This window comes from Peromyscus leucopus, chromosome 1, assembly GCF_004664715.2.
Source record: "Peromyscus leucopus breed LL Stock chromosome 1, UCI_PerLeu_2.1, whole genome shotgun sequence".
NCBI lineage: Eukaryota > Metazoa > Chordata > Mammalia > Rodentia > Cricetidae > Peromyscus > Peromyscus leucopus.
The window spans coordinates 11,393,716-11,419,387 of NC_051063.1; the positions used below are offsets into that span (position 1 = coordinate 11,393,716).

At 41.2% G+C, this 25,672-nt stretch overlaps 1 protein-coding gene across 1 annotated transcript in view; it reads right to left on the minus strand.

Annotated features, from left to right (window-relative positions):
• The window catches only part of Pcsk5 (proprotein convertase subtilisin/kexin type 5), a 425,182-nt gene that overhangs the window by 222,664 nt on the left and 176,846 nt on the right, over positions 1-25,672 (minus strand). The window contains 2 exon segments of the mRNA XM_028874891.2: positions 919-1,019; positions 12,406-12,618. Of these exon segments, the coding sequence (XP_028730724.1) occupies positions 919-1,019; positions 12,406-12,618 (314 nt within the window).

The window sequence follows — 25,672 nt, forward strand, 5'->3', positions numbered from 1 at the left end:
GAAGGATAGAAATAGCAAGAAATCAGTCTATCAGATAAATCTGGGTGTTAAATTTACAAGAGAACTTTCAGTTTTTCTGGACATTTTAGGTTTTGAAATTGAGGCAAGGAGATTTTACATCTGTACAAGGTTTTCAAAAAGCTATGTCCTGTTTGTTTTGAGAGAAGAGGAGGTGTCACATACAAACAGCTTATGCGTCCTTTTAAAAGGTCTTTTGGACACTTTGACTAGACAGGCCAGAGCAAGGCTGAGATACATGTGTTGTCTTTGTCTGTGGGGTCCTGCTCCATGTGACCTTTGACATATCCTCTTCTACTGAGTCAATCTGTGACAGCATTGTCTTGGACTCTGAACTGCCTTGCTGAGCTATAGAGAAGGGGACCGGGAATGGAGGTGTTAGTAACCTGTCTGAGGCTTACAGGAACATTCCAAGACTAAAAGAAAAACAACAGGACAAGACTGTTGCAGGCAAATGGCTAATACTGTGACTCCATAATGAAGGAACCACACAGCTTGCTTTTTAAAGCATATATAAACCCCAAATTCTCTTTGAATGAGTTTTGCTTATTTGTTGTTTTGGTTGTTTTTATTGTTTGTTTGTTAGTTTGAGACAGGGTCTCACAATATATCCTTTGTTATGTATCTTGTGCTGACCTGGAACTTGTTATGTAGCCTAGACTAGTCTCAAACCTGCAACCTCCTACCTATGTCAACCTCCCAGGTGCTGGGATTACAGGTGTGAGCCACTATTCCCAACAATAAAAAATGTTTGAAAGCCCAAATCACTGAAAATCTAAACACTGGCATGAGAAGTTATCTCCTGGGCTATTTGTGCTACAGACTGTCTCTATAGGGGAAGGGAGCACGCTCTTAGAGATGGGGGCTTGTCACCAGTGAAGACAGAGAGACCAGGCTTACTTGGCTTCCAGGGCCAGGGCAATGATGCCAGCAGCCATGGGGGCTGAGGCCGACGTCCCCGTGTGGTTGTCTGTGCACCGTTGCCTTAGGTCAGTCGTGATCTGAAAAACAGGAGTGGAAAACTTCAGGCCCTGAGGACAATCTGTGTCATAGCAAGAAGTTTACTCACAAAGCAGATGGGGAAGAATTAGAAATTAACTTTAAACTCAATGTTTCCAGGCCCCCGTGACCACTCAATTTCAAAGAATTGCCGTTATAAAACAAATGATGACTGGAAATTGACTTCATGACAAGCAGAACAGGAACAGGGTGAACCACAGCTCAGAACCTCCAGGTCGTGTCTGTGGCTCCTAAAAGTCTGCAGTGTATACACCTTGTGTGCCTCACCTTAGTTCCACTCTGGATTAAAATGGAAATTATTTAATGGACCCACATTTTGAACTAATTAAATATGTTAAATGAATAACCAGCACCACACCCAGTGTCAGTAGGTGAAGGGATAAACTATATAGCTCCTGCATTCTCTAAATTTTAACTTCGGGGGAGCAACAGGTTTCAAGAAACAGTCCCGCACGCAAGTGATCTTTGCTTGTGGACTTTTCTAGAATTCATCATAATGTTGCATGGATGTGTTAAGGCTTCCTCAAAGGTGTCACATGGACAGGAAGAGCAAGGGTTGGACTCCTGTACCTCACACACAGCTAAGGCAGTGTCTGCTTGCACAGTATATGTAAGAAGCTAGCTACTTTTCCATTTTTACCTTGCAATCAAAAATGTGAAAACTAGATCATTTTATTTTCTTAGCTTGGATCCAGTTCAGTTCTGCTCTGACTGAATTCTATTACCATTCAGCAGAGGCAATGGTTCCCAGTCTGCGTTTCATTATTGTCTCACTAAGAAAGAAAATTAAATTTATATTCTCCTTAACATGAGAAATTAAGTACTATAGAATATGACTTTAGAAATCATTGCAATACCCCGCAGATTAAAAAAAAAATCCTCCTGGCCAGGAATCCATTTTGCTCCATTGGGACTGATTTTGTGTTTGATGGGGAGATGCATCAGGGGACATGCTGCAGTCACTGGCTGACACCAGTAAACCTTTCTTTGGCACGAAAACAAGTGTGTCACCACACATTACAGAGAAGAGAGCTGATGTGGAAGCTGGGCAGAAAGACAGTGCGTAGAGGCAGCAGAAAGCACAGCTGTTGTTTTCCTAAGCGGACTGCGATGAGCTGAAGTCGGTTTAGGAGCAGGTGGACACCGCATCCCCACAATCACCCTTACAACTTTCTTCTATTCCGCAGCCCCCGGAAGGGAATTTTATATCATGTTTTAGAACCAGAGTGGCATCTCAGCCTGCTCAGTTTCCCACCACAGCATGTCTACCATCTCTTTTGACACGTGTAATGCTACCTACCAGATGACCTGTATCACAGAAGTATGAACACGGACACAAGAGAGGTGGGAGAGTAATATGTAGAACCACAGGGATATGGCGATGTAGGCCAATAGAACTATGCTCATCTAAATGTAAAGAAACTTCCCAGGGTTTTAATTGACTTAAAAAAGGTGTAACATAAGCTAACCCTCCTGGCAAATTTTGTGTGTATAGTATTATTCACTACACACCGCTGTCTTGGGTCTCTAGACCCTTCTCATCTGCACAAATGGATCTCAGAATGATAGCTGCTCTGACTCTGACCGCCCACCACTATTATGCTTTCTGTGATGTGTTTGAGTAAACACCTCATTTAAGTGAAATCACTTAGTATCTGTCTCTTACTGATTGAATTAATTCACATGTGATGTCCTGAAGCTTCATCGAGGATAGAGCCCTTCTTTAAAAATACTGACCCATATTCCATTATGCTATACTTTCCAAATCACTCATCTGTTGATGGACATTGGGCTTCCTTTCATGTTTGGTTGCTGAACAGTGTTCCAAATGTACACAAAGTGCAGAATACTTTTTTTTTTTTTTAAAGATTTATTTATTATGTATACAATGTCCTGTTTGAATGTATCTCTGCAGGCCAGAAGAGGGAGCCAGATCTCATTACAGATGGTTGTGAGCCACCATGTGGGTGCTGGGAATTGAACTCAGGACCTCTGGAAGAACAGCCAGTGTTCTTAGCCTCTGAGCCATCTCTCCAGCCCCGCAGAATACTTTTTGAAATCTGATTTTAAAAAATGCCCTTGAATATAATACCAGAAGTGGGGTTGCTGGATCATGAAAGAGGCATTTTGGGGGTGGAGAGATGGCTCAGTGGGTAGAGCAGTTACTGTGCAGACCTGGCAACCTGAGTGTGATCTCTTAACATCATGTAAAGGTAGACAAAGAAAACTGCTTCCCCCCTCACACAGCATACACCCACAATAATAAGTAACATTTTAAAAAGGCATTTCTACCCCACTTTAAATCATAGGGGGGAATCTTTAGAGTCTTTTTCTGAGGTACAGTCTCTGAGTCCAAGCATGAGTGCATCAGAAATGGCTTATTTCTATGTCTCCAGAGTCCCTGTTTCTGAGAGATGGTCTTAAGAGACAATTTTTTTGTATTGTACCTCATCCCATGGTCACATTCCTTTGTGCAAGTGTTAATTTTTTCAGTGAATTATGACTGGAATGAAGCCTTTTCATGCTATTTCCCTACTTCTTCAAAGCACTTCCAATGCACAGACTTAGCTCCAGAATGAACACTTGGAGAGTGTGTTCAGCATTGATGAACCTCACAAATAGCCAGTTCTGGCCAAACATGAACAAGAAATAGTTTATACTGTAGGGTCCATAGCACAAATACACCTTATCCTTTTATAGTTACCTGGCACATACACATATAACATATACTTACATGAAAAGCTACTTAGAACTGTCACAGAGAGATACCAATGGTGTGTCAGATTCTATCAACTTTGACAACTTTGTGTGGGATTAAGTCACCACTGTTCTCTAACTTATTTTCAGTCATTTGAACTAAATGAAAGGAGTTGGAGGGGGTGTGGAGCAGAAAGGTAATGGGAACTTGGAGGTTAAAAGATTCAGGGAAAAGAAGAAACAAAGACATTCCCCTCTCTTCTCTGCTCTAAGTGGAATTCCAGCTGGGTCATTTCAATAGGAAGCTACTGTCAGTAGAAGAGATGTTCAGGTGTAAATTACCAGGAGCATCTAAGGTAAGGTTCTACCATTAAAAGAAGCCAGAATACCAGGAAATATTTATGGCTATCTGCAGAAAGGAAAAGCAAAGGTCACCGTGGAATGTGCAACCCAAGAGAAAAATGATGGTTTAAAACCAGAACAACCCGGGGTAACAGCACTCATCACACGGCACAGGAAACAGAACGCAGGATCCTCTAGTGTACCTTAAAGGAAAGTGGTATCCAGCGTGCAGCCCATAACACAGGGCGGACACGCTCTTGCTTCAGACTCCCTCGAGAATGTCTCAGAATTTGGTCTCCATCCCGGTGGCAGTCTCGCCTGCTCCGAATTCTCTCAATTCACCACCCAAATCAGAAACAGAATTTGTATCCAAAGAACTGAAGTTGCTCAAGAAAATATCATTTGCGTCCATCACCGAGAAGGAAACTGGAGAGGACGCAGGCCCTGAGCAGATCAAAGTTATCCTGATGGGCAAATTAGATTTCCAGCCTCATAGGATCAGTAGCAGATGGGGTTTTGGACTCCACAAAGTTACAGATGTCATCTTTTCTCGTTCAGCCCTAGCCAGGATCCTTGAGAAGAACCACCACTTTTCTCACTAGGCTTTTATTTCCTAATACTTCACAGTTCATTATTGGAGCTGATTGGGCTTTTGACTGTGGCCTGTTGATACCATTCTCCAGGGAATCTCAGCACAGATTGACTTGGGCCCGAAGTGACAAGCTTTTACAGCAACCTACGATAAGTGTCCTCTCTCCCTGATGCCTTGTGATCCTTTTTGCTTTGAAGGTGCCAGATTGCCTCATACCTGTTAAAAGAGCAACTGAAAAGATATTTTTAAAACATGAAATGACTTTTGCTGTCTGTTGGGGTGAATTTATTCCTAGTGCTGACTTGGATTTGGGTTGGAAATGTGTTCCTTGAAGCTGTTTCAGACACAGCGATTGTGGTAAAGGGCAGAGACAATGAGCTGGGTGTAGCTCGCTATTGAGAACAATGACACGGACAGAAATAAGGACCACTGAATGATTTCTGAGTCCACAGATGTCACCAAGATGGGTACAGAATTCAGTGAGTAGGAATAATTCAGTATAAAACACCAACCCCTCCCATATTGCTAAGAGAACCTAGAAATGTGGCATGTAAGGATGAGGCTGCTTCTCTAAACAGGGATCCTGCCTTGTGTCATGTCTACACCCCATACTGTACAGCTGAGTTCTACATTGCAACAAGAGCGAGTATTTGTCTGCTAAGTTGAACAGCTTGTACCAAGCTCCCTTAATTCACTTCATTTTACACTCTGAACTTTTCCATTTATTTAGAAACATTTCAAGGTCACTTTTCCTTTGACTGTTCAATCACGAGTCCAGGAAACTTAGAATCATCCCAGAAAAGTTATGGGTGTATTAATTTACAATCCAAGGATTAGCCATGTGGTAGCAGTGCACATCTTTAATCCCAGCACGTGGGAGGCCGAAGCAGGCAATCTCTGTGAGTTTGAGGCCAGCCTAATCTACAAAGTGAGTTCCAGGACAGCCAGAGCTGCTACACTGAGAAACCCTGTCTCAAAAAACAAAAACAAAAAAACAAACAAACAAACAAAAAATCACACACACACACAAAACCAGCCAACTAACCAACCAACAAAACAACCAACCAACAGATAAATAAAACAAAAACCAATCCAAGCATTAAAGTATAGCCATTAACCTCACAATTCTTCTCAAACTACTATTAGCAACTGCCGGTGAGTGAGGAAGTAAATATGCCTGGGTGAAGAGCATTCCATACAGCCACTGAATGTTTGCAAGGAAAGTATTATATCCTTAAGAATTAAGGAAAAGGAGGTTCGGCAAGGCTAATTACCTTGCTCCAGGATGCAGAGCAACAAGGCAGTTAGTAGGTAGGGAAGATACTAAATCCTGAACCAGCAATATAAGAAAAAGCAGAGTTTTAGAGTGCTGTCACCCATGAGGACAAGAGCAACAGAGTCAGACCTCCAGCCACGACCACAGTGACAGCAGAACAGCTTGGGGACCCCATCTGCCAGCAAGCAGGGTTCCTGTATGCTTTGTTACATTCTGAAGAGAATGTGGGTCAAACTACTGAACACATCTGGACTTGTTTTTCTATTTACTTACTCAAGAAACAGAAAGAATGAGATTAAAAAAAAAAAAGAATGAGATTTTCTAAACCTAAAGGAGCAGAGGAGATGGCAGAGAAGGAGCTGATGTGAACAGTGACTGCATTTGAAACAGCAGTGTATGCCAGAGGAGAGCAGGGAGCCTCTGCAGGAGAAATGTGAGTGCTTACAAGCATTAAGAGCAGTGGGGTAATTCCTCCACCTGGACTTGGTCTCTGTGGCCCCCTCTGAGATACTTCAGGCTGCATGTGTGTTTTGAACACATATAAGTAAAATGATATCAGAAGAAGAAAGTAGAGTGCTTATTAACCAAAGCATGGCTCAGAGAACCTCTCCCAACAGGAACACAAAGGAGCCCAAAGCCTAAATGAATAGGACAAATGACTTGGGGACAGGAAGTCAAAGGCAGAAAAAGTTCTAAAAGAAACAATTTTCTGGTAGGAATGACTGAATAGACTTTTAGTTATACAATGCAATAGGGGAAAACTATGGAAGTAGTGAGGTTTAAAGACAAAATTTTGATTGCTTGTATGGGTTGTTACACACATAAATTTTATGATTTTCCACCGTAAATAACCTGATCAATGTTTACCTTTCATGAAGGTTATTTTTACATGGCTATTTTTGCATGGACACTTATGGCGCTCCAGCTCTAGCCAAGAGCACAGACTCTTCGTTCTCAAGTAGTTTCCACTCTGGCATGAAAATCAGACAGTAAATGAAGAATGTAGACAATAGTGTCAAGTGAGGCTAAGTACACTGGGAAGGAGAGCTGACTGAGAGAGGGCAGTGGAAGTCAGGATCCCAAATGCAGGGAGCACAGAGGCACACTCCTCTGCAGAATGCAACTCGAGGATACATAGCTGACCAGGCAAGGTGCTCCTAGAGGGAGTCTTCTGCAGAGAACGCAGCCCTGCTTTGATCACACAGAGGCACCATCTTGGGAGTCTGGTGCTAACACTGCTTTAGGCTTAGGAGTCTGTTGCTAATGCTGCTTCAGGTTTGTATGTCTGACTGAGGACATTTTGCAAAGGGTAGAGGCCAGAAATTCAATTAGGAAGAGCAAGGTAGAAAAATGGGGTAGGCAACTACTAAGAAAACACCAGGTAAGCAACCACCCTTCTCTACATTGCTCCACACTGGATGCTCTGACAAGTGTTGGGGCATGATCGCACACTAATGATAGGTGGGCTTGGGCTTCCTTCTGCTTGACTGGAATCTGGGCTCCCCCAACAGAGCAGCTATCTGCTTTCTTCCTAGCCTTTTAAGTTTCTGTTTTCTCATCTGTGAATTGAACAAGATGATCCCTGTACACAGGGTTTTCAGGCTATCGTGAAAAGTTTCAGTCAACATGCAGAGTACTGTATCGGTTCTCATCAGAAAGGCCACAAATGTTATGTGTATGACATGTTATGACAACTGTAAATGTGTCACATGAGATACAGAATTTTATGTATACAATTACGCTAAGAAAAGCATTACTTCAAGTCAGGGCTTTAAACTAGCTGGTCAGGGTGGGCTGGGGAGGTGGCTCAGTGGTTAAGAGAATATAATGACCTAGCAGAGGACCTGAATGTGGCTCCCAGCATCCGGGTCAGATGGCTCACAACCCCCTGTAATTCCAGATCTCTGGCAACTGACACATCTGGCTTCTGAGGGTATACATGGCCCTCAGAGTACACATAATTAAATATAATAGAAATAAATCTTAAAAAATATCTGTTGAGTGGATGTGGCAGGTCATAGCAGTAATCTTGGCACTTGGAAGGCTGAGGCAGAAGGACCATGGAGTCACCTTAGGCTAAATGAGATTTTGTTACAAACAAACAATAGTCATTTCTGATCATTTTGTTTAGAAAAGAGCTTCTTATTATACTCCTGACATTCTGGGTGCTTCATTTGCTGGAGTAAGCTGTCAGGCTACTAAGACCCCAAGTCTATGTGAATGTGAATAGAATACCAGCACTCACTGTTGAGTTACTAGTAACGGCAGGACATGCAGCGACACAGTCCTCACTATATTTTGAAACCCAGGGCAAGCTTTCCTGCTTCCACATCATGAAAAGATCTTTTGTCCCAGATATGTAAAGTTTATTTAACGAAGTGCTTTCCTAGAAGCAGATGAGAGATCTTTCCTGTCCCTCAGAACCTCAGCAGCTGTCTCAGTTCAAATCACAAAGGTGCTCTTAGGAATGAAGAACGACAACCGTGCTTTCCTGGAGAGGCAGCGAGTGACAGAGGGAAATGAATGGCTCAGGGAAGGGGCCCAGTACGAAGAAGACACTGATGCTCCTGCAGCACTCCATCATGGATGCCACTAACAGGATGCAGGCATCACCCAGAGACCACAGGCGTCTAGGTTCAAAGCCCGGTGGTGGCAAGGTCCTGGGCGCACTGTGGGCTTATTCATCATCCTGACATCTGGAACGAAAGGGGGTCAGCTGGACCATAAAAATCTGATGTTGCTGCCAATTCCACTCATGTTCAGGCTGTTAACATGTTCCTGATCACAGTGGCTTTCTTTATGGGGTTGGTGGAACAGACCACAGGGTTGGTTTTATGGATAGGAAAAAGGAAGGTGCAACAAGAAACTCTGTGAACAGAGATGTGACCAACTAACCTTCCAGGATGCAGAAGGCTGCACAGGCCTCAGGACAGTAATGCCAGACACTAGCAGAGCCAAATGCACACCAGACACTCAGACTCAAGCTGTCACTATCCCTGGTTTCTTACTGTCTCCTGGGAATCTCTGAGGCCATGTGGGTGTCACCTCAATTTTACAGTTGAGGAGGTCAAGACTCTGAGTGGGCGGCTTAGCACTAGGTGGTCAGTAGGAAGTCAGACACTGAATTCAAATAGCTTCCAAATCTCCTCTTCCTTCGTGGGTAATTTGAGGGTGCAGACAAAAAGAAAAGAATTGAAGAACTAGGTAAAGAGAAAGAGAAAACGCAGAGATGAATGACTGTTTGGCCTTTGTAATGAGAAACGGATGCCCTCAAAGATTCATTTATTATAGAAATACTGTAATCTAGAATGAAGCCCCCATTTTTACACAAGATGTTATGTCCCCGAGCCAGTGGCCAGTGTACACCAGTGCGGTGAGACACCAATTAGTTCCATTAGGAAATGCCTGAGTTACTTCCTTTACCTCTATCTGAAGACATCATCCCATACGCAAAACAGTAAGTTTCTGATTCTTAATAAATGGAAATTTCCTTTTAGAAAGAGAGTAATCACAAAGTAGATATAAGGAAGAATTAAATATGCACCCAGTTGGTGAAGGGAATATGAAGTATAAGACCTCACAGAAAGACACTGACATCCAGTCATGGTGTCCAGGTTCCCAAGCTCTCACCCCTCAGCAAGATTTTGACTTCATTACAGAACTGTAAACATATGGAGCTCACACTTGCTCTATGGTTTTGTTCATGAGGTCACAACAAGTGCTGCACAATTACAAGCACAGTGATGCCCAGGCCTAGGGAATGAACCTCACTGACATGATTCTGAGGTTGTTCAGGCCAAATCACGTGATGCGTTCCATCAGGAATGCGGGCCACACTCCTGTTTTGATATTTGTCTGTTAGACTTCTCTTTTAGAGAAGGCATTTATGGAACTGATTAATACCATCCCCACAGCAATGGTACCACAAGAACAAGACTGGCCAGGTCACAAGATGCTTGGGAGCAAGTGTGAGCTTGCTGCAGATCCTCAGACTGTAGAGCTAAATGGTGGGACTCTTTTTTTTGGGGGGGAGGTTTTGAGACAGGGTTTCTCTGTGTAGCTTTGTGCCTTTACTGGATCTCACTCTGTAGCCCAGGCTGGCCTCGAACTCACAGAGCTCCGCCTGTCTCTGCCTCCCGAGTGCTGGGATTAAAGGCATGTGCCATCAGTGCCAGACAATGGTGGGACTCTTGTCCAGGAGTTTCTCAGGTACTTTGTGATGCAGAGATGGGTGTCACAGGGCACTGGTAGACCTAGGTGACAAGCTAAAGAATACACAGTTTTCTACTGGAAAGCAAAAGAGGTATTTCCAGATGTTTACAGTTCTATAATGAAGTCAAAATCTTGGTAAGGGCATCAATTTTTAATTAAACAAACCAGAAACGTCTAGTCTTGCTCATCTCTGTACATTCTCCTTAAGTGTTTTACTTTGTATTTAGAATTAGTTCACTGATAAATGATCAAGGAGATACTGAGAAATGGACTTGTATACATACAACTTTATTGATGTGTATGGGTATTTTGCCTGAATGTATGTCTGTGTACCACATGTGTGTAGTGCCCACAGATGCCAGAAGAGGACATTGGATCTCCTGGGATTGGAGTGACATGGTTGTGAGCTGCTATGTGGATGCTTGGAACCAAACCCAGGTCCTCTGGAAGAATAACCAATTTTTAAAATTTCTGAACCATTTTTCCAGCCCCAGACTTGTGAATATTTTTAAATCCAGTCATTGGGGAATGATTGGAACATCTTTAAAATGCAACTAAAGTATGCACTAAAAACTAGTTGGGAAATCAGACACAAAAATCTTATAATAAACAAACCATTAACAGGAGATTACTAGATTATAAATTAATTTCACACAAGAGGCATGTGCTCTGAACCTGAGGTGTTTGGAACTATAGAATTTTTCTCCAGATTTTGGAATGCCTGAACAGAATGAAATATTTTGGGAATTAGAATTCATTTATGCTTCATGTATACATGTTGTACATACATCCTGTTTATAACTTTACATATTTTAACTGATTTTTATGTTTTAAATAGTCTCCAAATGTAGAGTCATAACAGTACTACATAGCTGTTGGATTTAGTGTTTTGGATTTGGGGGTTGCCACAGTTAACTTGCAGTGGCTCCCCTACCACTACAGAAAAATGAGATGTCCCTCCACAGTGTGACCCGTCCCTGTGTGGCTCCTCAAACATGAGGTGAATCAGCTCAGCTGCACATCTGAAAGATGAATCCTGAGACACTGTAGAAAACCACAGTCAGAAGAAGAGGAATGGTATTTGACATTTAAAATTAGCAGCACTGTGGCAGGCGTTCTAGGGGTCAGCTTCCCCAGACACTGAGAATGGTTAGCACTAGGTTGCATCTTGTATTGACTTGTGTCTCCCCCAATTATTTCAGCAATGGTGCCATGAGCCACAAACTGTTAAACCTTCATCTAGAAAGGCTCAAGTGGCACAAACTCGGGTAGGTCAAACTAGTAACCTGAATTCTGAATTCTTTTTTTCCCCCCCGGAGCTGAGGACCGAACCCAGGGCCTTGCATTTGCTAGGCAAGCGCTCTACCACTGAGCTAAATCCCCAACCCCGAATTCTGAATTCTTCAACTGCTTGGCAAGACAGCAGGATAGGACACCCCTACACTTCCATAGTTCCCTATTCAGTAGATTACAGTAGACTTAGAAAAGCAACTGGTTCACGACTAGTACACATTGGATAAATACAGCCCCTGGGTCTCTGCAAAGGATTGGTTTCAGGAATCCTAAAATCTGAGAATGTTTAAGTCCTGTATTTAAAATACAATAGCATCATAGTATTTGCCTATTGATCTCTGCACATCTTTCCTTAGTCACTACTCAATCTCTAGATTGCTTTAATACACTGAATAACACAAGTGCTATGTACACAGTTGTAATCCTGCATTGTCTAGTGAATAAAGGCTACTAAAATATCTTCAAGGTAATTTCAATGTGGTGTTGTTGGTTAGTTAGTCTGTAGATGTACAGCCCAAGGATACAGACAAGGGAATATACATTTTAAGTGTGATTATGAGTTTTTCTAAGTACTTTTTTGTCCATAATGAATTAGCTATATGAGACACCAGAATCAAAAGTCCATGATAGGGGCACTAAGATAAGAATCACACATTGATTCTTGTTTTTATTCTGCCACTATCAAGGTATATGCAGACCAATCATTTGTTCTTAATAAAACTGAAGAAGCTTAATCATGATCAACATTAAATTATGCTCAAATATCATGATCCAGACAAACATTTTCAAGGAATCAGTAACAGACTGCTAATGTCCACAGCAACTTATTTTGCACCATCAGTTAATCTGAATTGCTGTTTCCACATGCTACTTCTATACATTTATGGATCTCTCTTTATCTTTGAATGTGAACACTGAAGAAATGGATGGTAACAGACATGCAAAAGTGACCTACTATTTTCTTATCATAGGATTCTCCACTGCTGTAGGTTGTGGCCAGTGTAGATGAACACTCTTCCAAGTACCACGGCTTCTTCCCACTTTCAGCTGTACTGCTGATGGAGATGGTATAGATGCTGTTGGTGTAGCCATCACAAGAGCAGTGGTCTTTGCTCCGTCCACCATTGCCAGATGCCCAGACAAACACAGAGCCGAGGCCTCTCCGCCCCTGTTGACAGACAGAGAAAGTTAGAGACATGAGAAGACAGGACCCCAGGTTATAAATTAAGAGAAGATCAGAACCATTAATACAAAGTATTTGCAGGATGAAAGTGATACTGTTCTAAACAATATGTTGGGTTTAAGATGTCTTGGGAAGGAAAGGTAAGGAGAGTTGCTTTAAGAAAGTAATATGGCCACAGAAGTATCAAGAACACCAATGTTACACTAAGAATGATCAATATTTACAAACTGAGCATAATTATAATTGCTTTACAGACTCAGGCTGAACCTTTTCAACAAACGTGTGAGACCAACATAATTGTCCCTATGATGCAAATGAGGAACTGAGGTAGTAAGGTTTAGTGATGTTCTACAGTGATAAAAGATACATCAGGGAATGGAAATTTGAATACAGACCCCAAAGCTGAAATGTTACTGTAAGAATTATAGTAATATAATATTGTTTTAAATCTTCACAACTACTGTAAAGGGAGGCTGTTGTATAATGTCATTTGACACCTGAGCATCACAAAGTATAAAGAAGTCTATGCCAGTTTCCACTGTCTGTAAGAGCAGTAATGCTATGCCATACTTATAATCAGATCAACTCGCTATGACTCAAAATGCTAAGAACTGAGTTACACTTTCCATCAAAACTGGTAGCTTAAAATAGCTGCAAGAGTACCTTGAAGTCCTAAATAATGTAATGAGGAATGAAGTAAAGTGTATCTTTGCCTCTTTGGCAGCTAAATTCCGATTTAAAAAAAAATCAATTTCAAGCCACACTGAAGGATAGCTACAGCAAACCCACCATCTTCCACTTAGCATAGGCAAATAAAGCCACACCGCTGGGGAGGGTGGAGCCTCCTTTCAAGGCCATAAGGTGGAAGGAGAAATAGCTGAGGTAGGGAGAGTCTGACTCTAAAACGGACCTGACTGGCTCATGTTTTGAGCACTTGTCTCCCAGCTGATAGCTCTATTTGGGGAAGCTGAGGAAACTGCAGGAGGTGGGGTCTGACTGGTTCGAACAGGGCACACAAGGCAGGCCTCAGCACGCTAGCACAAGGACCTGGGCTGACAGGAAGAGAGGAACCCTCGCCCTCGCCTCCATGGTGGACAAAGCCACTCCACCACACCTTCCCCATAGAACAGGCTAAAACTTTCTGAAACTCAGAGTCAAAACAAGGCTTTCTGGTGTTAGGTTGTTTCTGTCAATATTTTGGTCACTGCTTCGTGAAAGCAGCTCATTTAAAAAGCCAAATATAGTGATAACAAAGGATCCAGACTATCTATAATGCACTCTTCTTGACCTTGAATCCTTAGGGAACAGAATATTTATAGCCTGACTAGACCAAGCTTGATATTTATTTCTTTTTGTTCTCTGAACTGTAAAAGAACAATGTTGTCTACACAGAAAGACCCGTCCTTCCCTGCAGAGAACAAGAATGAGAGTTCCTGCCAGAGCACAACCCAGTTGCTATCACTAATGGATAGCTGGGTCTTCTCGACCACTCCTGACTTCCTATCACAACACTTAGAAAACCTAGAATGTAGACATAATAAAAACCTAGAAGAATGTAGAAATAATCACGCCACCATGAACTAAGTCTCGGTCTATGCTCTGTCCAGCATTCACAGGAAGTTATGTCTCACCTTCGTGTGAACAGTTAGACTCACGCCTAGACCTCAGAGAAAGAAGATTGCCAGAAGAATGAGGAATGTTCCAGTTATCATCAGCATAGTCCCTCCTTCAAAGACTGAGAGGGATTATTCTAGGCCAAAAGCATGGGCATACTGCAACTTACCTGGACAGGTCAACAGAATGCATGGGGAGGCGGAAGACCCACCTGATGTGATCAACACCATAACAGATGACAGAATGGATGCCACAGAGCCATGAAAGAGCAAAGCAATGCAATAGCATTTATTTATCTAAATTTATGACTGTGTACCTAGGTACATTTTATTAAAATAGTTGAAAATAATTTAAATATTCAGTAAGAAAATGTTCAGAAAGTACTTTTGTGTTTATAAGTTGTTATAAATACACTGTGCACATAGATATAGGGTATCTTAGCTAAGAAAAAGTGTCTATCTCCAGAATTCAGATGCTGGAGGCTATCACACAAGAGCAGTGTAACAGAAGTCATTCTGTTTGGTAGGATTAGGAATTTATTTTCTTCTTTAAACCATGTTTCCATGACCATGTATTAGAGTTATCAACAAAGGAGAACAACAATTCCGTTGTTAAGAGGGAGAATGCAGCTTGAATTACTTATGTTTATTTGTGTGTGTGTGTGTGTGTGTGTGTGTGTGTGTGTGTGTCTGTCTGTCTGTCTGTCTGTCTGTCTGTGTAAGTGTATATCACACGTGTAGAGGTGTCCACAGAGGCCAAAGGAGGGTGATAGATCTCTTAGAGCTGAAGCTGAAAGTGGTTGTGAGCTGCTGGGATCTGAACTCAGGTCTGGTGGAGGAGCAGGAAGTGTTTTTAACTACTGTTTTTAACTACTCTCTAGTTCCTCTAAATCTTTTTTTTTTTTTGTTGTTGTTGTTGTTTTGTTTTGTTTGTTTGCTTATTTTGAGACAGGGTCTCAGTATATAGCCTGATATTAGTCACAACATCATGAACTTTCTGCCTCATCTCCCGAGTACTGTGATTGTGGGTATATATGTATCTGGTTGAAAGAAGTAATTTTTTTTCTCCAATGCTGGGGATGCAGTCCAAGGTTTTATGAATGAGAGGCATGCTCTCTATGACTGAGATACTTCCCCTGACCTTTGTGTCAACTCTTAAGGGATAATTTTTGCATTATGATCAACAAATGTCATAGTCACAGATGATCTACTATATACTCAAAACAACAGAGGCCAACATGTTAGAAAAGTTTTAATTAGGAAGCACTACAGATGATACAGTGCACAATACAAGCCTATAGATCACCATTTTACAGATTAACAGAGTGCATCTCAGAAGCCCTCACTAATCGCCAGATACAGGACAGGAGCCAGAACCCGAGCCGTTCTTTTCTGGTTGCCTCCTCAGCAAATGGGACGGGACTGAGATTCTTTCTGCTTTTAGAGAAGCCTCTTGTGTCTCCAATGAAGGCTGGAGTTGGGATCTAAGAGCAGTCTAGCTCCCGTTCTTTGCAGATCCAGGGCAAATGTAGGACTGACAAGCAAAGAATGCATGTCTTCTCCTGAGCAGCACTAACAGGGAGGACATAGGTTTTAGACTCCAAATTCTTTAGGAAACCTCGACCTAATGTGATCCCTCAGGCGTATGAACACTAGACACTCTATTATTGCAAAACCCACAAGTGACATCACTACAGAGCAGTGGTTCTAAACCCTCCTAATGCTGTGACCCTTTAATACAGTTCCTCATGTTGTGGTGACCCCTAACCATAAAATTATTTTCATTGCTACTTCATAATTATAAGTTTACTACTGTTATGAATTGTAATGTAAATATCTGTGTTTTTCAATGGTCTTAGGTGACTCATGTGAAAGGGTCATTCAACCCTCAAAGGGGTTGTGACCCACAGGTTGAGAGCCACTGCTAGAGTGGCATCATGCCACCACTTAAGGTGTCCTTCAGGAATTTATGGGATGAAAGGACCATGATTGTTGCTTTTCTAAAAATGTCCCTTCCAGAGGTGACATCCTTGTATCCAACAGATAACTGGCAGGAATTCTTTTATAAACAAGCATAGATAAATAAATGGACAGGTTGGGTAGCATTCATTTTTAGTCCCAACCCTAGGGAGGCAGAGGTAGGCAGATCTCTGTGAGTGCAAAGCCAGCCTGGGCTACATAGTGAGTTCTAGACCATTGAGTGCTACATAGAAAGATTCTATGTCACAAATAAACAAAAGATAATAAGCACAGTAAGCTGAAAGGATAGCACATGTTCACCAGCTGTCTGAGGTCTGGGCATGGGTGGAGAGGAGTCACGGGGACTGAACATGGAAGGATACTAGGATTTGGGAGGGTCTCCTAAACCAAGGCTGCCTTTGCAGACCCCTCCTCCTATTCTCAACCCATTTCCTGCCAGGCTACCCTAGAGGCTAAAACTTGCCAGAAACCAATGGACATTGAGGTCCATAGACAGAAGCCACAAAGATTAGTATTTCAGAGCTCATGGGTTGGGGGTGTGTCTGGTGGGGGGAGACCCCAAGTGCTAGAGGCCAATGTAGTCCTTTTTATATCATAGGTACTAAATTGTAACGCCCCCCCCCAAAAAAAAATGTCATTACTGGTCCATGAGGTCATCAGTGTGGAGTCTAAACAGACAGAACGAGGGCTCTCATAAAGAGAGAAAGAGATAGCAGCAAGATCTCTCAGAATGTGACCACAGAGGAGAGGTCATGTGACAAACTGACTATCTCCAAGCTGAGACCAGTACTCATCTGATTTTCTAGGTCTGGGGTTTCAGCTGTCCAGCGTCTAGGACTAAGTGGCAGAAAATTAAGTTCTACTGCTTGAGCCAACCATCCAGCGCTGTTTTGTTAAGGCAGCCAGAGCTGAAGAATACAAGCAGAGAGGAGAAGGCAGAGTGGCCCATCCTCATGAGAGCCAGAGGATACAGGATGCCTTTCTCATTCTCTCCACAGGGCAACTAACGGATCTGTATGCCTGTGTGGAGGGTTTATGATCAAAGTCCCAGAAATAAACACCAAATTTGTGGGCTGAAAATGCCATAACCATGTCTGCCAAACATCTCTGGGGTTAATCTAAAACAATTAGCAATTCACAGATGTGTTTACTGCAGAGACACGGGGGTGGGGTGGGGGTTGCATTAGTGTGAAATATCCCCAAACCAAAACACAAGTGCTAAAAAGCAACATAAGTCTGGCTGATTTTCTAAAACTTCAGAGTAATTTAAGAAGGAAACCTTAGTGCAGGGTACAGGGAGAAGGAAAAGTGGACAGAGGATTAAAACGAGTTTTGAGACATATTTTTTTCCTGTCGGGTAAATAGTAATGTCATTTTTTTTTTAGCTTGGTTAAGTATTATGATTGTAATTCAGTTATTTAAATATGGGAAACAAAACAACCCTGCAGTTGAACTGCATGCCAAGTTAAAAAGCCAGGAAACTTAAGGCAAAATACATTGTGAAATCCATGCCGGCCCCATTCAGCTAAATGCTAAGCAGTCTTTTTCATTGTGTGTCTAAATGAGCATGTGTGTTTTTTTTTTTACATATTCTCTGAAAAGTCAATTTATATAACCCCATAAGCACTACAGGATAGGAAAGAGGTGGCTTTTCTTGTGGCCACCTATACTGGATTACTAATTAAATCTACTCCTAGAGAGTAGGGGTTGAGAAGTTTCTAGTGCTGTGATGAAACTAAACTTTTCTTTAAAATGAGTTTGTTTTCTTATTGCCAATGAAATTAGGCTTTATTTGGCATTTTAGTAGAACATTCTTCTCCATTATTGCTTGGCAGTTTTCTTGAAGAGCAATGAATAAATATTAGAGGCTTCTTACAATAAAAAAAAAAGAGGAAGACAATAGCATGTATGGCTTCTGGTCTTTGTTAATTGACAACAAAATACCGAGCACCAGCAAGGTAGATAATGCAATGTGTAGATTCTATGGATTAGGAAGCCAAGAACATCAAGTGATGTGTCCTTTAACCAGAACATGTGAGAAACATGAGACCCTATCATGTTTGATCAGGACTGTGTGTCTGTGTATGGAGACATGAATGAGCACACTGAAACTACACGAGAATCAGGAACTTCCATTTGTCTGTGAGCAATTGAGTGCCTGCTTTACCAAAGCCTTGTCTGGGCCTCTCTTTACCATCTGTGCAGCTCCCTCCCCTCGGTGAGCCAAGAACACAGTGCTCTCTGTAAGCTTTTGTTTATCCCATGGTTATGGGAGTCTTGGGTCTTTGTGTCCAGCGATACAGAGTTCCAGGGTTAAGGGGCAGGGGCTGGGGAGGGACACGGGCACCTACAATGAATGATTTGCTGGCTGAGAGAAGAAACAACAGCTATTTCTTTTTAAAGCTGAAAGACTTTCAGACTAGCAGTTCCAAAATGCTTCCTGTTCAGGGCAGGGTTTCTTGAATAAAATGGCTCTGGTCTAGAAATACAGGTAAAGGCAAACCAATAAACAAAACAATACATCAAAAGCCAAAATGAAAAAAATTTAATGAGTATTCAGAATTTCAAAATATATTGTGTATTTAAGCAATTTTAATAACTTTTGAGATCATTATTATCCAACAATGAATGACTACCGTGAACCAGGAAAGTTACCAGACAAGAAACACAGGCAGCAAATGCTCAGCAGGAGTGGATGGCCACCCTGCCCAGTGCCTTGGGGACTCACTATGAGAAAGTCTCTGGGAGTAACGTCACCATCCGCAAGCAGGAAGGCGTGTTTCAGGTGAGAGTTTATTAAAGCCTGAGATTATTATTATTATTAAAGTCTTCCTTCAGTTCACTGAGCGGAGAGTAGCAACTTTAATTATATGAAACTGAAATAAATGAGAAATAAAGTTCTCCCCCACAAACCCAGGGACTCATGAGATGTTTATAAAAAGATGTTTGGCCCTATGGGTTACAAGTCTGTGGGTTGCTTGCTGCTCTTCAAGAACAATGCCACACAAAGGTGCTCGGCTTTCAGGCCACAGCATTGCCTCCCAGAAAATGGTCATATAAAGATTCCCTTTTTATAATATCTGCCACTGTTGGCACATCCCACTTAAAAGATCTCAGTTGATGTTGCTTCTACTTTCAGAATAATTACGGTAAATGGGAGAGCTACTTCATGTATTTTAAACTAAACTTTGATTCATTAGAGTTTACTAATTTGGTGATTTAATGGCAGCAAAAGCTCTGAGTCAAAAATCTCAAGACTAAAAATGCTGATTAATGACAAAGAACAGCCCCTCCCACCCAAGTTAACTTTCAACAACTCATCAATCAACAAACAGGCATCCCTCAGTCACACCTCCTGACGCACACTGTCTTTTCAGCCTAAGTATCTGTCTCATGCATCTGCTAAGAGGGCTGCCTGCATGGTCCCAGTTGAACCGGACTCAGCAAAGGCATCTATGGAGTGGTCTTATTCATTCCCATCCCACACCATTAAAGGATGCTGAACAGGAACAACTGGAATGCAAACACAATGATTTTCCACTTCCCTTGTGGAAAAAAATGCACTGAATGAGCAAGAAGGAAGGTGTCTGTGAGCTGGCACCACTTACTGGTCCTCGCCTCTGTCCCCCTGCCAGCCACACACGCTAGCACTGCACTCCCCCTTCATCCTGCCCATCGCAACCATGCTTTTTCTCAGCTCTGAACTGGCTTCTCTGTATGCCGGTTTTCTGTGCATACAGCAGACTACTAAGCCAAGTATTTAAAGTCATTTTTTATGTTCTTTGACTTTTTAATAAAACACTGAAAAATTAGATGCAGTTATTAGCAACCATATTAATTTTATACAACCATACACAAATAAAACTGAATTTTATATGCTCACTGAGCATACCCAATGCAGTCAGTTTAGTTTTTTTAAAGGCATAGAGAGCCTAATAAAGACTATGGAGTCAGCTGCTGGTCATTGCGACAAGCATTTATAATAAAAATGACTTTTTATATTATTGTTTTATGTTTAAATATATTTTAAGTTGAATAGCAGCTATTTAAATGCTCTGCGTAACTTACACTTGATGCTTTTTCACAACGTTGTCCAAGTTCTAGGCCATGGACTAGCAGCATGGAATTCAGCGAAATAGAATGGATTTGAGCTCTACTATTAAAAGTGACACTTGGAGACAGTGAGCTACCTGGTCAAAGGCCAGTGTAAAAGATAGCAAACAGCCCTGGAAATATGGGGCTCCCCACCCTCCCAGAAAATGCTTCTTTTGTGTTCAGTGTATGAATAGAAACTGTTTAAAAGGAATTGATTACCTATCATGTCTGATAAAATATAAATGCATTAGATCTTAGTAGAATTAGCCAATCGTGGTGGTGTAAACCTGTAATTCCCAGCACTGAGGAGGCTGAGGTAGAAGAATCACCATGATGTAGATGCTAGCTTGTGCTACATAGTGAGTCTGAGGTCAGCCTGGGATACTTATAGAGAACTTGTCTCAACAACAACAACCTCAAACAAAACAGCAAAAGCATAAGGATAATAAAAGCTTAATCTAAGCCTATTTTCAGAGATGGGCTTTCTTTAGATGGGGTCAGTAACACTGGGGCTTACAGATGTATGCCTCATCCGACACATCACAGATATGCACAGGGGTGTCATTCTTGGCCTCTGAAGCTGTATAATGACTTTGGATTTCTCTGACTTTGTATATTTTTATGATGTAACTGAAAGAGAAGGATCAGTCTTTCAAGGAGAAATGCTTTGAAATAAATATGCTTTTACACAAAGTATTTTATTTATTTTCAGATATTCTGTCCATCCAAGTACTTCAAATAATAGAAATTTGGAGCTGAATAATGTGCTATGAATAGTACCTTGAGATGAAGACATAACAAAAATAGTCTGGGAGAACACATCCTGGATCATGGCTCACTCAGTGTGATCTCCATTGACACTGGATGTCCCTGAAAATACTTTACAGTGTGTGTATGTGTATAAAATTTACAGTGTATATATAATATTTTACAGTGTATATATAATAATATATAATATTTAAAATACTGTGGCTTAATAACCATGGATTAAGCTAATTATAAAAATCAAACCCTCTCTCCTGTTTTATTTCATTTGCCAAATCAAGAATTCCAAAATATTGGCCTGCTGGCCATCCAGAATTCCTGTTGTCTCAGTTTATCTTCTTCACCAGACTTTATTAGCTTCATCAAGAAACAAGTCATCTCAAAAAGCTGAAAAAGGGATTTTTACCGGGAGAAGGTAAATTTGAAAAATCCTATTTTACCTGTTTCAAACCTTGCACAGTGTGTGAAAACAAAGCATGGTATTCAATTAATGTGTCCTTAGTCTGTTTATGCATTAATTAAAAACAAACCGAAACTTCAGAAAGACTCAGGTAGTAGTTATTTCCAGTCTCCTCTCAGACTGCCACAGATTAAGCCCTGTGTGAGATTCTATCCCATAGTGCAAGGACTGCTAACAGTGGTTGGAGGGGAAGCCACACAGGTCGAGTTCTTTCTCAATTCCGTATTTCAAGCAGCTAAGACAAAACTGTGTATATCATTCACTCACGGAAGTAATCACAGCCAACAGTTAGCACAAGCTAAGCTATTCTGGGTAATTACTCACCTCAGCATTCCCAAAGGCCACTGTCACACTTGCCAATGCTCTACCTCTTGGATCATTTCAGCAAAGGCAAAGCCGTGCTCTAACTTTCAGCAAAGTCAGGTTCATGGAAGCAAGAGGGGCACTCACAAGGCTAATTTTATATTTTTGATTCTGACGGGCTGGCGAGATTGCTCAGGAGTTAACAGTATGTACTGCTCTTGCAGAGGACCTGAGTTCAATTCCTAACATCCATGTCAAGTGGCTCACAATTTCCTGTAACTCCAGCTCCAGGGGGATCCAATACCTCTGTCTTCCTTGGGCATTCACACACACATGTATGTGGTGGTATTGTGTTCCCCAAAATATTGTGTACCCTAATAAACTTATCTGGGATCAGAGAACAGAAAAGCCACTAGATACTTAGGCTATAAAATGGTGGCACACATGCCTTTAATCCTAGCATTTCAGAGGCAGAAATCCCTCTGGAATCTCTGTGAGTTCAAGGCCACATTGGAAACAGCCAGGCATGGTGACACACGCCTTTAATCCAGAAAGTGAGCCTTTAATCCCAGGGAGTGATGGCAGAAAGCAGAAAGGATATATAAGGCGTGGAAGACCAGAAACTAGAAGCATTTGGCTGATTAAGCTTCAGGCTTTTGAGCAGCAGTTCAGCTGAGAGCCATTGGGATATGAGGACACAGAAGCTTCCAGTCTGAGGAAACAGGATCAGCTGAGGAACTCTCAAGGTGAGGTGGCTGTGACTTGTTCTGCTTCTCTGACCTTCCAGCATTCACCCCAATAACTGGCCTCAGGTTTGATTTTATTAATAAGATTCTCTAAGATTCCTGCTACACATGTACATATCCAAACACACACACACACACACACACACACACACACACACACACACACACACACAAACACAAATATTTAAAAACAAAAACAAATGTTTAAAAAGCACAAATTTGCAACTGTTTTCAAATGTGTCATTACATTTAAATTTATGCTGAGGGACTGATTTGAAAAATTCCCTCCATAGAGAATAAAAACATTTATTGCCAACAGGGGTATGAAAAGAATTTACTGTAAACGTTTGAAAAAGTGCTTATAAAGAAGAGAGATATTCCAGTGATAATAAAAGTTCATACAACTTTAAGTTAGCTCTAGATTATGGAATTCTTTCTGTGAATTATTGCAACTGCCAGCTCAACTCTAAAAAAGCAATAAGGAAGTAACCCCTCTCTATAACCCAATGTGGGGCTTAAATGATGTCACAGTCTTCAACTGCATGCAGCAATATCCTTGACCTTACATAGTGTACCTTGTAAGACCTCTGAAACTGGGAAAATCAGCCCACAGAATTTTCTATCCATAAACACAATTCTGTCTTAAATAAAAGTGACCGATTATATTAGACTCATATTTTTATATATAAGGCTCCATGGTGAATACTCTACGATTTTTAAGAGTGAATCCAATGTCACCCTTCCTTTGAAGAGAAGATCAGCTGCCAGGCTGAGCACTTCATCCATCAGATGAGCCATGCTGCTGGGTCTTTATAATGGCTTCAATAAAGAGAACAGGAGTATGGTCCTTTCCAAAGGAAACAGAAGCACTGGCAACTTAGCAACATGTCTTATCTCAAACTGACAACGGCCTGTACCCTCCATAAAGTCCTGACCCTCCTATAAAGTTGACAGGAAAGAGAGCCAACACAGTGAAGTCCAGGATATTGCTCAATATGGTCTGGATGATAACTCCTCTAGAGACTCAATGACATAGTTCTTTGTTGCTATGGTTACTTCTGTGACCATGTTTTGGCTGACATGCACAGATGTGCCATACGATACTCAATAGGAGTCAATATTATACAATGGTAGAAAATATAGGTTTTACATAGCGATCTGAGTATAAGCCACAGTTATGCTTCTTAATGGTCAACCACATTGCCTAACTTTGCCAAGACTCCGTTTACACATCCATATAGTGTGCATTCCTATGATGCTACCAGAGCCACATTATAACAGTGTTTTAAAAAGCCTTGAGTATTACATTAGACTGTATTCATCATATAATGAGGAATGTAGGCATACTATGTGCAATACAAATTCTACTCCACAAGTCATACATACTTCTAAGTGACAGGAATAATCAGTTTAGTTCAATTTATCTTTGTTTATTATAGTGATCTATATTTTCTGCTGACTGACTGTCAGATTGTGTTGAAGGAAATGCATCTATGTGTTCTCCTCATTAGCTTTTGTGTGTGTGTGTGTGGGAGAACAAATAATAGCTGCTTAGAACGGATCTTAAGTTCACCTTACCCAGTATCTATATGCTTCTGCTGTTCTAGAAGCACAGTAGAATGACTTCTGAGACATTTCCCAGCTCCCCAGTTAGCCCAGCAGTTACTCCAAACAGAAATAAGCAAACTAAAAGAAGAGGACTCCTGCTGACATGTAGCTAATGCAGGGCAGAGGTTCCTAACAGAGCACATGATGGTAAATCTCCATGGTCAACTTGACGGTATGTAGAGCCACCATGGGAGCACACTTTTGTATATGTCTACAATGGCATTTCCAGAAAGATTTACCAGAGAAGATTCACTCTGAATACCAGTGGAACCAGCCACTGGACTGGATCTAAGAGTGAATAAAAGGCAAAAAGCTGAGCACCGCCCAGTCTCTGTTTCTGAAATGTGACTGCAATGAGATCAGCTGAATCAGTCTCTTGAGCCAAGACTGCCCTATCCCCAACAGCAAACTATGAACCAAAATGACCCTTTCCCTCGCCCCCCAGTTTGTTGTTTCCAAGTACTTGTCATAGAAATGAGAAAAGTAACTAATAAGAGGAATTTAGAATGAGTTTGCCAATTGATTTAATTACATAAATACCAACACCTCTTTAAAACTATAAATGACATAGCAATGAATATTTGAAAATTTTACACAGATAAGGTTACTGTAGATTTGTGCTCCTTTCCTTTAAAATGTATAGAAAAAATTCATAAATATATTAATCAAAATTTGATAGTTATGCCTCAGGCAATGGTGTGATAATCACAGAACTTAAAGCCACACATGTATTTATGAAAGACAGACTTTTGTCTAACAAATGGATGGCATTAAATTGATTATGTTTGACAAGTCACTCCTTAGTTTTTATAAATATACAGAGTTCCACACAGGTATAGATAAATCCAGAGGCAAGATTTTAAAAACAGGTCCAGTTAGAGTAAATTCTCATTAAGTCAAACCAAATTTAAATAACCTCTTTCCTCTGTATTTGCCTATCCATAGATCATGTCACAGCTTTACAACATTCAACAACTAAAGGAGAAGTAAGCTGTCATTTATTAAAATGCAAACTGGTATCAATCCCACTACAGCTGAATGTTTATCAAAGAAAAAAAATCTATCCCTCTCTGGTGGAATCAGTTAATTTTATTATGATTCCCATCATTGCTTTCATTAGATACGTGCATTATGCCTCTTCTCTTTCTTCTTGGTGAACACATGCTTTTAATTGAAGGGCTTTAAAAACTGCATGTGTGACTTTTGCATTTTCAACAGACAACGAGTGGTTGGTGATGGACCTTATGCTTTCACCAAACACTCTACATATCCATCTGCGTGGAAAATGGGTTGGTTTTCTGAGAAGAAACAGTCACTAAAATCTGGACCCCTGGACACAGTAGTGTGAAGATGGAATTAGGGGTACAGTTTCAACAGGAGGCTGACAAGCAAAGATTTTGAATTCCCAGACTCTCATTCCTTGTCCTCAACATTGGCTCTGTTTGGAATTCACTGAATGCTCTAATGGC